Below are 12240 nucleotides of genomic sequence, written 5' to 3'. Positions count from 1 at the left end.
GGCCGAACGGCCGGCCTGCCCCGGCCGCCGCCGCCAGTACTGAGGAGGCTCCCAGGTCGCCGGGGCCGCCCGAGCCGGCCCCCGTCGACGAGTCGTCCCAGCTGGTGCTGCACCTGGAGGAGACGACGCGCGAGCTGGACGAGGGCCCGGCGTCGCCGCGGCCGGCCGAGCCGCCGGCGCCGCAGCCGTCGCCCGTCACGCCGCGCCGCGTGCCGCTGGTGACGCTCAGCAGCCCCAAGGGCCGGCGCACCCCAGCCAAGGCCGACTGAAGCAGGCCGCCCGCCCCATCTCGCCGGACTCCCACAATCGCCGCTTACTGCCCAGCCCGCCACGCTCGTGTCTGAACTCGTTCAATGTACAATAAACGCGCCGTAGACAAGCCCGCGTGTATTACAGCACCGAACCGGACGCCGGGGCATTCGCCGCCGTCGCCGCATCACGTAACGCCGAGCGTCCCACAGAGACCGCCGCCACCCGCAGAGTCAATTCATTCGCCCGCCTAGCGCGCCGCCGCCGCCGCCGCCGCTCAGTCCTGGTCGACGGCGGCGTTGGCCGCTATACTGGGGCTGTTAATCTCCTCGCCGAGGCTCTCGAGCAGCTCGCGCCGGTAGTCGTCAAAGTCGCCGTCCATCTCCTGCATGCAGCCGTCCTCCAGCACGTAGAGCGTGCAGTTGCACTCGCGGATGAGGCGCTCGTCGTGCGTCACGATCACCACGCCTGTAACGGGGCCGCGCCGTCACGCTCGCGCTGCGGTGACGCGGCTGGGGGACGTCACGGAGACGTCACGGAGCTGACGAGGGGCGATAGCGGAGGCCTCTACTCCCATGGGACAGCGGTCGTTATGTGGGCATCTCGCGCATACATACGTCAATCATACATAGATACGTCCATCGTTATATCAATCACACATACATACGCCAACCGTTAAAAGATTAAGTGATTCGCTGCGATAGGCGATGCGATAGGCGATCGATCACAGGTTGGGTCGAGCGATCATTTTGCAAGGGTGAATTTACTGAAGACAGGAGACCGAGAGCGGTTCGGCGCTTCCCAGGGCCCTCTGATATTGTTTGATCTCAAACGAAAACATGAGATTATTTCAGTGGCACATCTAAAGGGTGCCGGTGCCGGACATGGGACAAACCTGACCGATAACGAGACACATTCACACATGGAGCGGCCTGGCATGGGGCACGTGCATGACCTGGGGAAGATACTGAAGACTGAAAAAAACAAAACTGAAGGCCCGGATTATCACTGAACATATTGGGAAGACTTTACAATCCAAAATAACCCACATTTCCCACTATACTACAGACGACGATCGTGACACTAAAATAAGACACTTAAGAAGACTCGTGTAGCCTCACGAACGTGGCTGCTTCGGCCCAGGTACGCCATTTGCTCAAACGGGAGCCCTGGGGACGCCGGCGGAGTTGGCGGCCGGCCCAGTGGAGGGCGTGTCACAGACTGCGGTCACGTACCGCCGTCGTAGTGGTTGATGGCGTCGGCCAGGGCCTCGATCGACTCGATGTCCAGGTTGTTGGTAGGCTCGTCCATGATGAGTACGTCCGGGGCCATCAGACACAGCTCGGCCATGGCGACACGCGCCTTCTGGCCGCCGCTCAGGTCCTGCCAGCGCGCGGGGGAGGGGGGTCAGCCAGGTCCTGCCAGCGCGCGGGATGGGGGGGGGGGGGAGGGGCAGCCAGATCCTGCCGGCGCGAAGGTAAGCCAGGTCCCGCCAGCGCGCGAGGGACGAGGTCAGCCAGGTCCTGCGAGCGCGCGGGGGGAGGGGGGATCAGCCAGGTCCTACCGCCGCGGGACCGGCCAAAACACGGAGCACATGAACGGAGACGGACAGCTCGGGATATTCGGGAGTTGCCGGTGTGGTCCATTCTCCCCTGCCTGTCTCTCCCAATTCCAAACTTCATCACCCAGGGCCAATGCGTCGAACGAGGCCCACACCGGGGCGCCGGCGGCAGTGTGGAAAAAGTACCTTGTTTTTGATGGTGTGCGCGTGGCTGGCCAGCCCGAAGGTGCCCAGGTTCTTGCGCGCCTCCTGGTAGTTGAGGTTGAAGAGCCGCATCAGGTACTCGGTGGGCGACTCCTCGGCCGTCAGCTGCTCACCGCTGTGCTGGCTGAACATGCCGATGCGCTGGACGACACAAACGGCGGCGTACAGTCGGCTGACCCGGCGCGGCCGAACGCCAGCCGTCACCGTACAGGGCGCGCACACCTCCATAAGGGCCGGACAGGGCGTGCGCACGTCTAACACGGCCGGACAGGGCGCGCGCACATCCATCGAGGCCGGACAGGGCGCACACACGTCCATCAAGGCCGGACAGGGCGCACACACGTCCATAAAGGCCGGACAGGGCACACATACGCCCATCAACGCCGGACAGGGCGCACGCACGTTCATCAAGGCCGGACAGGGCACACACACGTCCATTGAGGCCGGGCAGGGTGCACACACGTCCAACAGGGCCAGACAAGGCGCGCGCCCTATCCATTATAGTCGGACAGGCCCGCCAGATCCAGTCCATCTCTTGACCTCGACCTTGACCTCATCAACGGTCGAGAACTGAGCACAAACTTATGAGAACCGGAAACGACATTACTGCCATCAACCCATTGCGACCAACTTATATCGTCAAGCTTAGGAGTTCAAGACGTCAGCAGCTTGAATGACAACTTAACCACCAATGATCACCACCTCATACCCTACCGCTTATACGTCAGAAGCTCGTTAGGTCGTTAGTTCCAGTTACTTGAATCTAATTTGAGCTGCCCCATTGCGGTCACACTAAAGGTACGAGCACACAGGCGAGCGGCCTGTTGCGCACGCCTGTTCACGGCCTACTCCGGCCGCCATCGCTGCCCGTTCCTCCCCCATCGCTCACCATGCGGTGGTTCTTCTTCACTTCGCCGCGCACCGGCTCGATCTGCTGCGTGAGCAGCTTCAGGAAGGTGGACTTGCCGACGCCGTTGGGGCCGACGATGGCGATGCGGGACGACATGTCCACGCCGAAGTCCGAGTTACGGATCAGCACCTGGTTTTCGTTGTAGCCAAAGTCGACGTCTGCGGGCGGGTGGGGGACGTATGGTGGGGGCGATAAAGAAGCACCACCACAAGTCCGGCCGCAGCAGCAGCGAGCAGTGGGCACTGGGTGACGTCACCCAGACCTTCGACGCGCATGAACGCGGCGAGTACACTGGACCGCAAACGTACCTTGTCTGTAGAACGGTCCAAGTCCACAGATCCTCATTGTACAACCGGGCCGCTTAGCGCCTCACTCCAATATGGTCGCATACATCAACTCGCAATGCCGTAAACAGCACCAGGCAGACACGCTCTCACATCCCGCCTCCGCCCGCCGCTCCATTCCGTTCCGGTCCGCCCCATCCCGTCCCGCCTCGCCCCGTTCCATTCTATTTGGTCCCGTTCCATTTTGTCTCGTTCCGTTCCGTTCCCGCACGGTCCGTTCCCGTGCCTGGCCCGTCCACTCACTGTACATGCCGAGGATGGGCGGCTGCAGCGGCGGCGGCTCTGGGAAGCGGAACTTGACGAAGTACTCGTGCGGCCGCTGCAGCAGCTCGGTCGGGCCCGTGTCTTCCTCCTGCGGCTCCGACTTCGACTTGTTCTTCTCCTGCTTCCGAGTCAGCTGTTGCTTCTCCTTTTTCTCGGCCACCTGACGGGCGAACGGTAGGTAGGTGAAGTGATGCCAGTGGTAACAAGGTCACAAGAAACCGCAACCCGTCCGGCGCAACGTGGCAGACAGCACACCAGAGAAAGACTCGGCATCCGTCCAGAACATTGGGGGTGCCTTGCACCCAAGCACTGCTTTTTGGGGTCAAATGATAGCCAGATGTTTGTCGAGCTACGCAAGGAGACGAATCACTATTTTCAATTCGACTTATGTATAGCGGCAATGCCGCCCACACAGTTATTAGCTTTCGATCTTTAGATCTATGGAAGACCATGGCGGCATTTCCACGAATGCCAAAAGAGCCAAAACACTAGTACACGACCACCAAAACACAACACACCAACACGAAAGCCACAAGAGCCAACACACCAATCGTCTACCTTTTTACTGGTCCCGGACTGCTTCATTTCCTTGATCCTCTTTTCCTGCTTCTCCCACGCCTTCAGCTGTTCCTTCCTCTTTTGCAACAACATCTTCTTAAACATCGAGTAGTTTCCCTTGTAGTAGAAGAGCTTCAGCTGGTCCAGGTGGATGATGTCCGTGCACACGTTGTCAAGGAAGCTCTGGTCGTGAGAGACGACCAGCAGCGTCTTCTTCCAGCCCTGCAAGTAGCTGCAAACAAAAACGGGGATCATATGTAGCGAACGATTACTATTTCATTTTATTTTTGATCGATTTGATCACCATTTCATGCAATATCAACTGCCATATTGCACTGAAGAACGCATTTTGTCATTTTCAAAACAAAAGCGGAACCACATCCAACTGGAATAATTGGCAGCTGTCCCTACCCATCTCAAATTTGCTCAATCCATCGCCATCACCAGCATCATGGTAATATTACGAAATGTTCAGTGCAACTGGAGGAGAAATAATCACCAGGCCTCCGATAGACATGACCTTGAAACAGTCAACAATACCCTGTCTCACATGCGCACCAAACCAGCGCCGACGCGTTGCGAGCGACAAACGGCGCTGCTCGACAACTCAAAACACCACCAGCATACGCGATAGCCCCTCCCCCCTTCCCAGCGGAGCCATCGGCCCTGCCACACGCCACACCCAGCACCTGCCCCGAGACGCCTACTTGTCAAGCCAAATGGCGGCGTTCAGATCGAGGTGGTTGGTCGGCTCGTCCAGCATCAGCAGCGTGGGCTCGACGAAGAGGGCGCGCGCCAGCGACACACGCATCCGCCAGCCACCAGAGAAGTGCTTCGTCGCCCGGTTCTGGCGACGGCGGACGCCGGCCGTCAGATAAGGGAGCCACACACGGCCCGCACGACGGCGGTCTGTGGCGCCACACTGTCGCACGGGCGGACCGGGTAGGCCGGACCCGACGCTCCCACACCGAGCGTGCGCCGTGCGCATTCGCTACAGATAGCTGATACGTCTCCACAACTCGTACACCACGTACACCATTCCATGGATAGCAAACGTACACTGTACACGTTGGTCCGTGACCTTGACAGGCCTGTCAAATACAGCAGCAGAAACTTTGCAGAAGCATCGGCCGCTTCGGTATGACGGCGCTACTGGAGCGTAGACAGCACACAGCGCCCGACTCCTGAAGGCCAGGATCATCCGCCAGCAGCAGCACCGGCCAGCCGTCCCAGAACCCTTCATTTTAGTTTGGTCTCACCGCGCGCCACGTACTGAGGTTACTCGGCGGCCGGCCCGACAGCCCACCACGGCACAGAACACACCTGCATACTCTTGGAGAAGCCGAGACCGTTGAGTATACGCCGGGCCTTCGGTTCGGCGGCATCAGCCTTGATCGTCCTCAGCTCCTCGTACACCTGGTGAGACAGAGCTGGCGTGAACAAAACCCACAGGGTGTACCAGGTACACCACCAGGTGTACCGGCGCTCACAGCCCGGCACAGCTGGTGAGGCGGAAAGTGTGCGCAAAACATGATCCGCCGGCCTTCCCAGCTGGGTGCACCTGGTAAAACAGAGCCGACGTGAGGAACTGCGTCCGGCTGGAGCACGCCACTGGTGACTGCACGACGTCCCTACGACTCCACTGCCGAAACCGACCGCAACAGACACCGAGCTGAAACACGCGACGCTACGGCGCTACCGGGACTGCGCCGTGCGCCCTGGCAGCAGGACTCCTCGGGCATCTGGCGGTGATCGGACGTCGGGATCACAGCCGGAAGGTACTATCAGCAGCAGGACAGCGGTGCTGACCTGGTTCAGCCGCTCCATGACGGACATGTCGCCGGCCGACTGCTGCTTCTCCAGCTCCGTCTTCTCCTTCAGCAGCGACGTACGCTTCTCGTCGGCATTCAGCACCACCTGCACTGCCGGCGTGTCGTCCGCCACCACTTCCTGTCACGACAGGTCAACGAGGGTCACACCAGGTCACACAAGGCCACAACAGATCATGCAAAGTCACATAGGCCGTGCCCACCATCCAGCACCAGCTGTGCCCGTCACTTCCTAACAGGCCAGACTCATGGTCACGACGGATGACGTGTGCGAATGATAACACGGGTCATGGGTCCTGACTTCCACGTGTCGCAAGAACTCACGTGGGTCAAACCGCAGCAGGCCGAGATTGACAAAGCGGACAAGAGGGACAAGGCAGGCTCCAGTAGTCGCATCAGGTTCAATATACCGCAGACGGCGACGAAGGGTCACAACAGACGACGGACGTTCAACCGGTACAGCGCTAAACCCTTTCTGTCACGGAGAGTAACAGGACCAAGAGGTCAGAATCATGGATCAAAAGTGGACCAAGAACGCTTACTCAACGGGACAATCCACGCAACTAGCGGGTGAGGGGGCATGCTCAACACACTGCGGACTGAACAGGCATCTGCACGATCCAAATTTCGAATTGATAAAAGGCAGGCGAATTTTCCAACAGCAAAACCGGCAGAGACGCGTACGGGAACTGCTCAGTGAGCTACGCTCCACTCGAACATGACAGCCAAACTGAATTTCATGAACGTCTACGATCAACGTGTGAATCGTCAATGTGCGTGCCCTCTCAGTACCGGCTAGTGATCCCCGCCAAACCCACCCATCCAGCCTCACCTGTTCGCAGTAGAGGACGTCTATATTTGGCGGAATGTTGAGGGCTCTGGTCTGGATGTGCCGAAGCAGAGTCGTCTTCCCGTGCCTGCAACCGCGTTACGGCCGATGCTTTAACACATGTCCCAAGTGATTTCAAAATGGAAAAATCTTAGCGCGAGTGTGCGTTGCTGGGTGACGGTCAGTAGCGGCAGCAAAGGCGATTGTTTTAGGGGCTGGATATTCTGATCAGAATGAAACTTATCGCACAATGGATATGGCTACGACTGAACTAGAGACAAACACTGTGAAACATCTGGGGATTACATCTATGGCTTGGGAAGGTACAGGGTGTAAAAATCAAAACACAAATCAACAGATGACACAGTGATCAGTCTCCACAATTTGCCTCCGCCTACCTACCCTTCAGCCTGAACATACGCAAAATCTGGAATCTGGTCACATGGGCCTTATTTCTCTCCTGCCTTGAGGCAAGGTTCTTTCATGCGCCCTCCCCTCATCAAGCGTTCGATAGCATTCCCTCGAGAGCACTCACGAACACTCAACACTGAAAGCGTTCTGCCAATGGACTGACGACGAATGTCTCCAAACCGACACTGACCCCAGTCCGGCCCGGCCCGACCGCCGTGTTCACATAGCCGGACGGACGACGCGGCTGGGGTGCCCTCACCCGCCCGACCACTGACCCGTTGGGCCCGATCAGGCCGTAGCGACGGCCCTGGGCTATCATCAGGCTTGCATTCACGAAGAGATCCTTGCCCCGCGCTGATATGCTGAACGACTCCACCTAGGACAAAGCGGCAGATAGACGTTCAGACGGGCTTGTTGGAGGCGGATTGAACACCTGGGACAAGGAGGATGAACACCTGGGACAAAGCGGCGGATAGACGTTCAGACGGGCTTGCTGGAGGCGGACACAGCCCAGCGGCCGTGCTGGCTCCGGCGCGCCAGGCAGTTAGGCTCACTCTGTACAACACGCTACCACGTTGGGACGGGCGCGACTTGTAAAGTCTCATGCACGATGTAATGACAACACTCAAATCATGAGACACGCATAGCGTACCCCAAGACTTTGATATTCATCACACGCACTCAGCGCGAACATTAGCCCACCCGAAACAACAAAACGAGTGTAGTCTGTGGTCTCAACTGGTACCAACAGAGCCCGTCTAAAGCTGACAGACCACCGAACCGTCCAGACCCGACAGGCAGCTGAGCCCGCCCACACCCCACAAACCACTGAGCCCGCCCAGGCCCGACAGACCGCTGAGCCCGTCCAGACCCGACAGACCACTGAGCCCGCCCAGGCCCGACAGACCACTGATCCCGCCCAGACCCGACAGACCACTCAGCCCGCGCAGATCCGACAGACTCAGCAGCGGTACCTGCTAGATGTGCACGCGGGCATGTCCCACCTTGATGTCGACGGCGTTCTCCAGCTGAAGCTGTCGCGACTGCGACTTGTCCGCCTGCGAGACGGTGAAGTTGGAGTCGAGCGATGAGCCGCCGTGGCCGCCCTTCTTCGTCATGGCGTCCATCTGCTGCTGCAGCTCCATCTGCCACACCATGGGTCAGCACAGGTCACGGGCGAACGGCCACGGAGGAGCGGAAGCAACTGAACTGTAGCCGGCAAGTAGCGATAGCCACCAAGCGGCATGGCTTCGACTGCGAGGTAGCAGGAACAAAGAAGAAACAGAAGTAGGAACCGGGAAAAAAGGAGGAACAGGAGCTGCACTGGTTGAGTCAAACTGTACCTTGAAGAAATGGGTTGGAAAAATTGGCCAATTCCCATATTTCTTTCAAGAAATTGTCGAGGTAAGTTCATCGTCGATACATCCTCCCACAGAGCCTAGTGCGTCTAGTGCGTACAATCCCTGATTGGTTTAATATCTAATACACTTGTTCACACTGCAATACACTCCAGAGCTAATGTCTGATGACGGACTGCAGGTTGCCAGCAGATGGAAGTCACAGGCGAGGAAACAACACATCCACGGGACAATCCAACAGAGAAGCAGGGGGAAAACAGGACGGGATGGTTATGGGTCGCGTTCACATCAAATCGCCTTGAAAAATATGAACTCAAGGAGTGGCAACCGATATTGCGTCTCGTTCTATCTCCTAAAATATGTAATGTGTACTTAAGCTCCAAACCTACGCCATGAAAAACTTTTCTCCAACTGTTAGTACAACATTAAATAGAGCATGTGATACATAAAACACAAGTAAAAAAACAACAACATTTTTTTTTAAAGAAATGTGAGTTGGTCAATGCATTCTAGAAGCAGCCTCCACTTCATAAATCCACACATACCTGTTTCTTCCGCTTTTTCATCTCCTTCCTGGACAGCTTCTGCCCATCTAGTTCCTCCATTTCATCCTTGGTCACTTCTGGAATCAACCATACAGAACAAAGGTACACAATGTGACAGCATTCCAAGAGGGGCATGTCCCAATTTTTTGCAGGGCACAGACAAGGGCGGATGTCCTGTGCAGTTTCAGCGGTCTACTTACCCGTTGGTCGATCATCATCATCATACATATATCTGGATTCATCTTCATCATTTTCTTCAGGAGCTGGAGGAGCTTTTGGCTCCTTGCGCTTCTCTGGAGCAGGCTTTGCCTTGGCCTTTGCCTCTTCTTTGGCCTTTTTCTCATTCTTGCCTTTCTTGGGGGCAGAGACTGGCTCATCTGGTTCCTTACCCTATAACATTCATATCAGTTATCATCACCACTCACTGTTGTAAGTGCTGTGCATTGTTCCAGCCAGCATTACCCACAAAACAAGATTGGTCATGTCACGACACCGCCCCTCGCGGAGCAGTCACATTCCTTAGCATCTTCTATTGGACCCCATCTCTGAGATCGACGTTTCTCACGAGGTTCACAAACTATATTGCAAGTATTTACTACATGTTGTGCACCGGAATATTAACTACGAGGTCCACAAATCCCCCACACATTTTCCACATCATGCCTGAAATTTAAACATATGCCAAAACGCACGTCACCGCTAGCGCGTCCTGCCATAAAGTAACCACGTACATTTGTGTCCATGCGCTCGGCTGCTAAATCGGCCAACATGGCCATTTTCTTGCTTTTCTTCTTTGACTTAGCAGGGGTAGCTGCCTCATCTCCATTGTCTAGCTTCATTGAGGACAGCTTGGAAGATGCTTTGTCAGCCTCATCATCTGAAGGCCAGTCATCCTTCTTCTTGCCTTTTTTGGGAGGCATGGCTCAGATCTGAGGTCAAGAATATGCATAAATAACAGCTGGATATTTGGTAACTTGAAGATGCAAGAGGCCAAGAGGACCCCTGACTCCACAATGCCTCGGATATTCTGCCAACTACAGCTGCACACAGCTCAACCCCTTCAAGGATTTAAGACATTCATACAGCCGTCAACACCCATAGTTATTCTAAACCGGAAAACGCCGAGATCGTCTCCATTAGAAGACTAAATTTCTGCTCTTGTTTCCATAAATGCATGTTGCTGACATATCAACCCCACTATATCTCCTTTTTTCTCCCCAAGGAATAATGCTAATATGTCTATCTTTGTCAGCAGTCACATGAAGTGTTAAAATTCCAAAAATTGGCTGCATAACTTGTGACAATGTAAGACAATTGACCATAATTGTAAAACTGTAAAGCCAGTGGCAAACAAAGGATCACACTCTTCAGCCATCAACAGACCAAAACACTCACATAAGTCAGATAAGGTGATAGCCTATTTGATCTGGCCAGCAATCAACATTTTGGAAGATATAGTCAGATAACTCATATTACCCATGCATGACACTAGCCATAGGGCCTGACATCTATACCCAACCTGACATGACCCGATCTGTATTGGTAACCTGGCATGACTGCATGCCACATCACTGACCCCAACAAGCATAATATGGAACAAAACAAGTTGGTGAATGACTCATACCATGGACAACAGCATGTGACATCTCCAACCTCAAGGCAGAAAAGAACAGACAGCCATACAAGCCTTGACTAATGACCATACATTTCTGTGATTTGATATTATACATGATGCAAACTGCCAAAAGCATAAAAATGATTGCCGCTGGATCAATTTAATGGGTCTACTGGACATGGTTACAAGACTTGGTTGTCCAGGAAAGTCAGAAATAAACAAAATCAGATCATATACCACAGTCAACTTTCAACCCTTCCCCAGTCACCATGGTCAATCACCAAAGCAAGGGATTCTGGGTGGTTCAGACCAGCCCAAATGAGCATTATTGCCACAGCCCCTAAGGAAGTAAAGCAGAACAGGGGTCACAAGACATTTTGGTGGCTGAGAGAGCTTGATACCTTTTGAGACTGGTGCAATTGGTAAGGCTGTCATATTGAGTCTACAGAGATCACTGTAGTGGCCTACGGACCAGGAAAGACAAGAGACAATGAATGGTTACCAAGGAAGGCAACTGTTCATGAAACAGTGGTGGCAAGTCACTAAACTATACCATATGGTCAGGGATCCCAATGATGTTCTGCAGGCCCCAGAAAAGCCATGATCATGGTCAGGGTGGCCTGGATGATCAATCTGCTCATGAGCATGTAGTCACAGGCAGAGTGCAGTGAACAATGCAGAAGGTGGGGTGGGGCAGGGGTAGGGCAGCACGCACCTACACATTTTAGAGGCATGCTGCATTCCTTCCCAGGCTTCTGATAACTTTATAGTCATGGCCAGATCAGGTCTAGTGAAAGTAGGGTTCAGTGAGCTGCATTGATAAGTGACAGGTCAGATAAATTTGACAAAAGGAAAACAAGATGGAAGACATATTTACTTTTAGTTTTCACCTCTTATGCATGGCAAACACAAAATATGATCCAGATCAGAGTATCCTAATAGTGTGAATGAAAGAGGAACATGACATACTGGTGCACCAGTGCATTTAAATATTGTCCTCTCAGAGTATTGGACAACATTGTGGCAGCAAACAGCAGCACATGGTCAGTTGGCCAACATACATATGGCCAGCAGCACTGACCATTTAATGTTTGATACAGGAATGAGCCTAACAATAGCTTCAAAATGACACACATCTCCTTTTAGAAACACACGACAGCAGATACATCAACTATTACGTACAATTTTAGCGTAAGCGACGAGGATGCAATGTGCAAGCGCTGCACCACCTTGGGATGTCAGCATGCGTTCAGCTTTCCCAACCATATAAATGTTAGTGAAATAACCCGTTACATCAAAGTACTCTCATTCTGCAGACGCAAACACTTAGGGCCTGGTTGACAATCGACACCAATTGAAGCCGGGTCCGACCAGATGACCTCACCTCACTCTCTCCCAACGTAAAGGCCGCTCGCCAGCTTTCGATAGCCATGCATTCGCCCCTACTGCGTACATATGTCGCAAATCAGTGTCGCAAGCCACGTTTGTCGCAAGTCAGTTACTCATAACAGAGAAGCATTAATAACAACCAATCAGACCGAAGCAACTTCTACTTTCGCCATA

At 54.5% G+C, this 12240-nt stretch overlaps 1 protein-coding gene across 2 annotated transcripts; it reads right to left on the bottom strand.

Moving 5' to 3' along the window:
• Positions 1 to 370: 370 nt before the first annotated feature.
• Positions 371 to 12135, bottom strand: LOC119100737 (ATP-binding cassette sub-family F member 1). Of its 2 annotated transcripts, none has more exons than XM_037223837.1 (16): positions 12062 to 12135; positions 9794 to 9991; positions 9263 to 9452; positions 9063 to 9139; positions 8164 to 8304; positions 7435 to 7535; positions 6752 to 6836; positions 5900 to 6040; positions 5414 to 5506; positions 4798 to 4937; positions 4091 to 4322; positions 3512 to 3692; positions 2904 to 3082; positions 1997 to 2155; positions 1485 to 1632; positions 371 to 717 (listed from the first exon to the last, which is right to left on the bottom strand). In XM_037223837.1, the coding sequence occupies exons 2-16, from the start codon at positions 9980 to 9982 to the stop codon at positions 527 to 529; spliced, it is 2247 nt and encodes a 748-aa protein (XP_037079732.1). In that variant the 5' UTR covers positions 9983 to 9991; positions 12062 to 12135; the 3' UTR covers positions 371 to 526. The 2 variants fall into 2 exon arrangements, with proteins under 2 accessions (XP_037079732.1, XP_037079733.1); XM_037223838.1 differs by lacking the exon at positions 12062 to 12135 and adding an exon at positions 11860 to 11973.
• Positions 12136 to 12240: the final 105 nt, after the last annotated feature.

This window comes from Pollicipes pollicipes, unplaced genomic scaffold, assembly GCF_011947565.3.
Source record: "Pollicipes pollicipes isolate AB1234 unplaced genomic scaffold, Ppol_2.1 Scaffold_4881;HRSCAF=5763_pilon_pilon_pilon, whole genome shotgun sequence".
In the NCBI taxonomy this organism is placed as follows: domain Eukaryota; kingdom Metazoa; phylum Arthropoda; class Thecostraca; order Pollicipedomorpha; family Pollicipedidae; genus Pollicipes; species Pollicipes pollicipes.
This window is presented reverse-complemented; position numbering and strand designations above follow the sequence as displayed.

Bases quoted from the DNA above. Each gene is read 5' to 3' on its own strand.
- LOC119100737 (XM_037223837.1), bottom strand. From the start codon at position 9,982: ATGCCTCCCAAAAAAGGCAAGAAGAAGGATGACTGGCCTTCAGATGAT. The intron at 2,156-2,903 runs GTGAGCGATGGG...TGTGTCGTCCAG, and splicing joins TGAAGAAGAACCACCGCATG to CGCATCGGCATGTTCAGCCA. The intron at 1,633-1,996 runs GTACTTTTTCCA...GCGCGCTGGCAG, and splicing joins CGCACACCATCAAAAACAAG to GACCTGAGCGGCGGCCAGAA.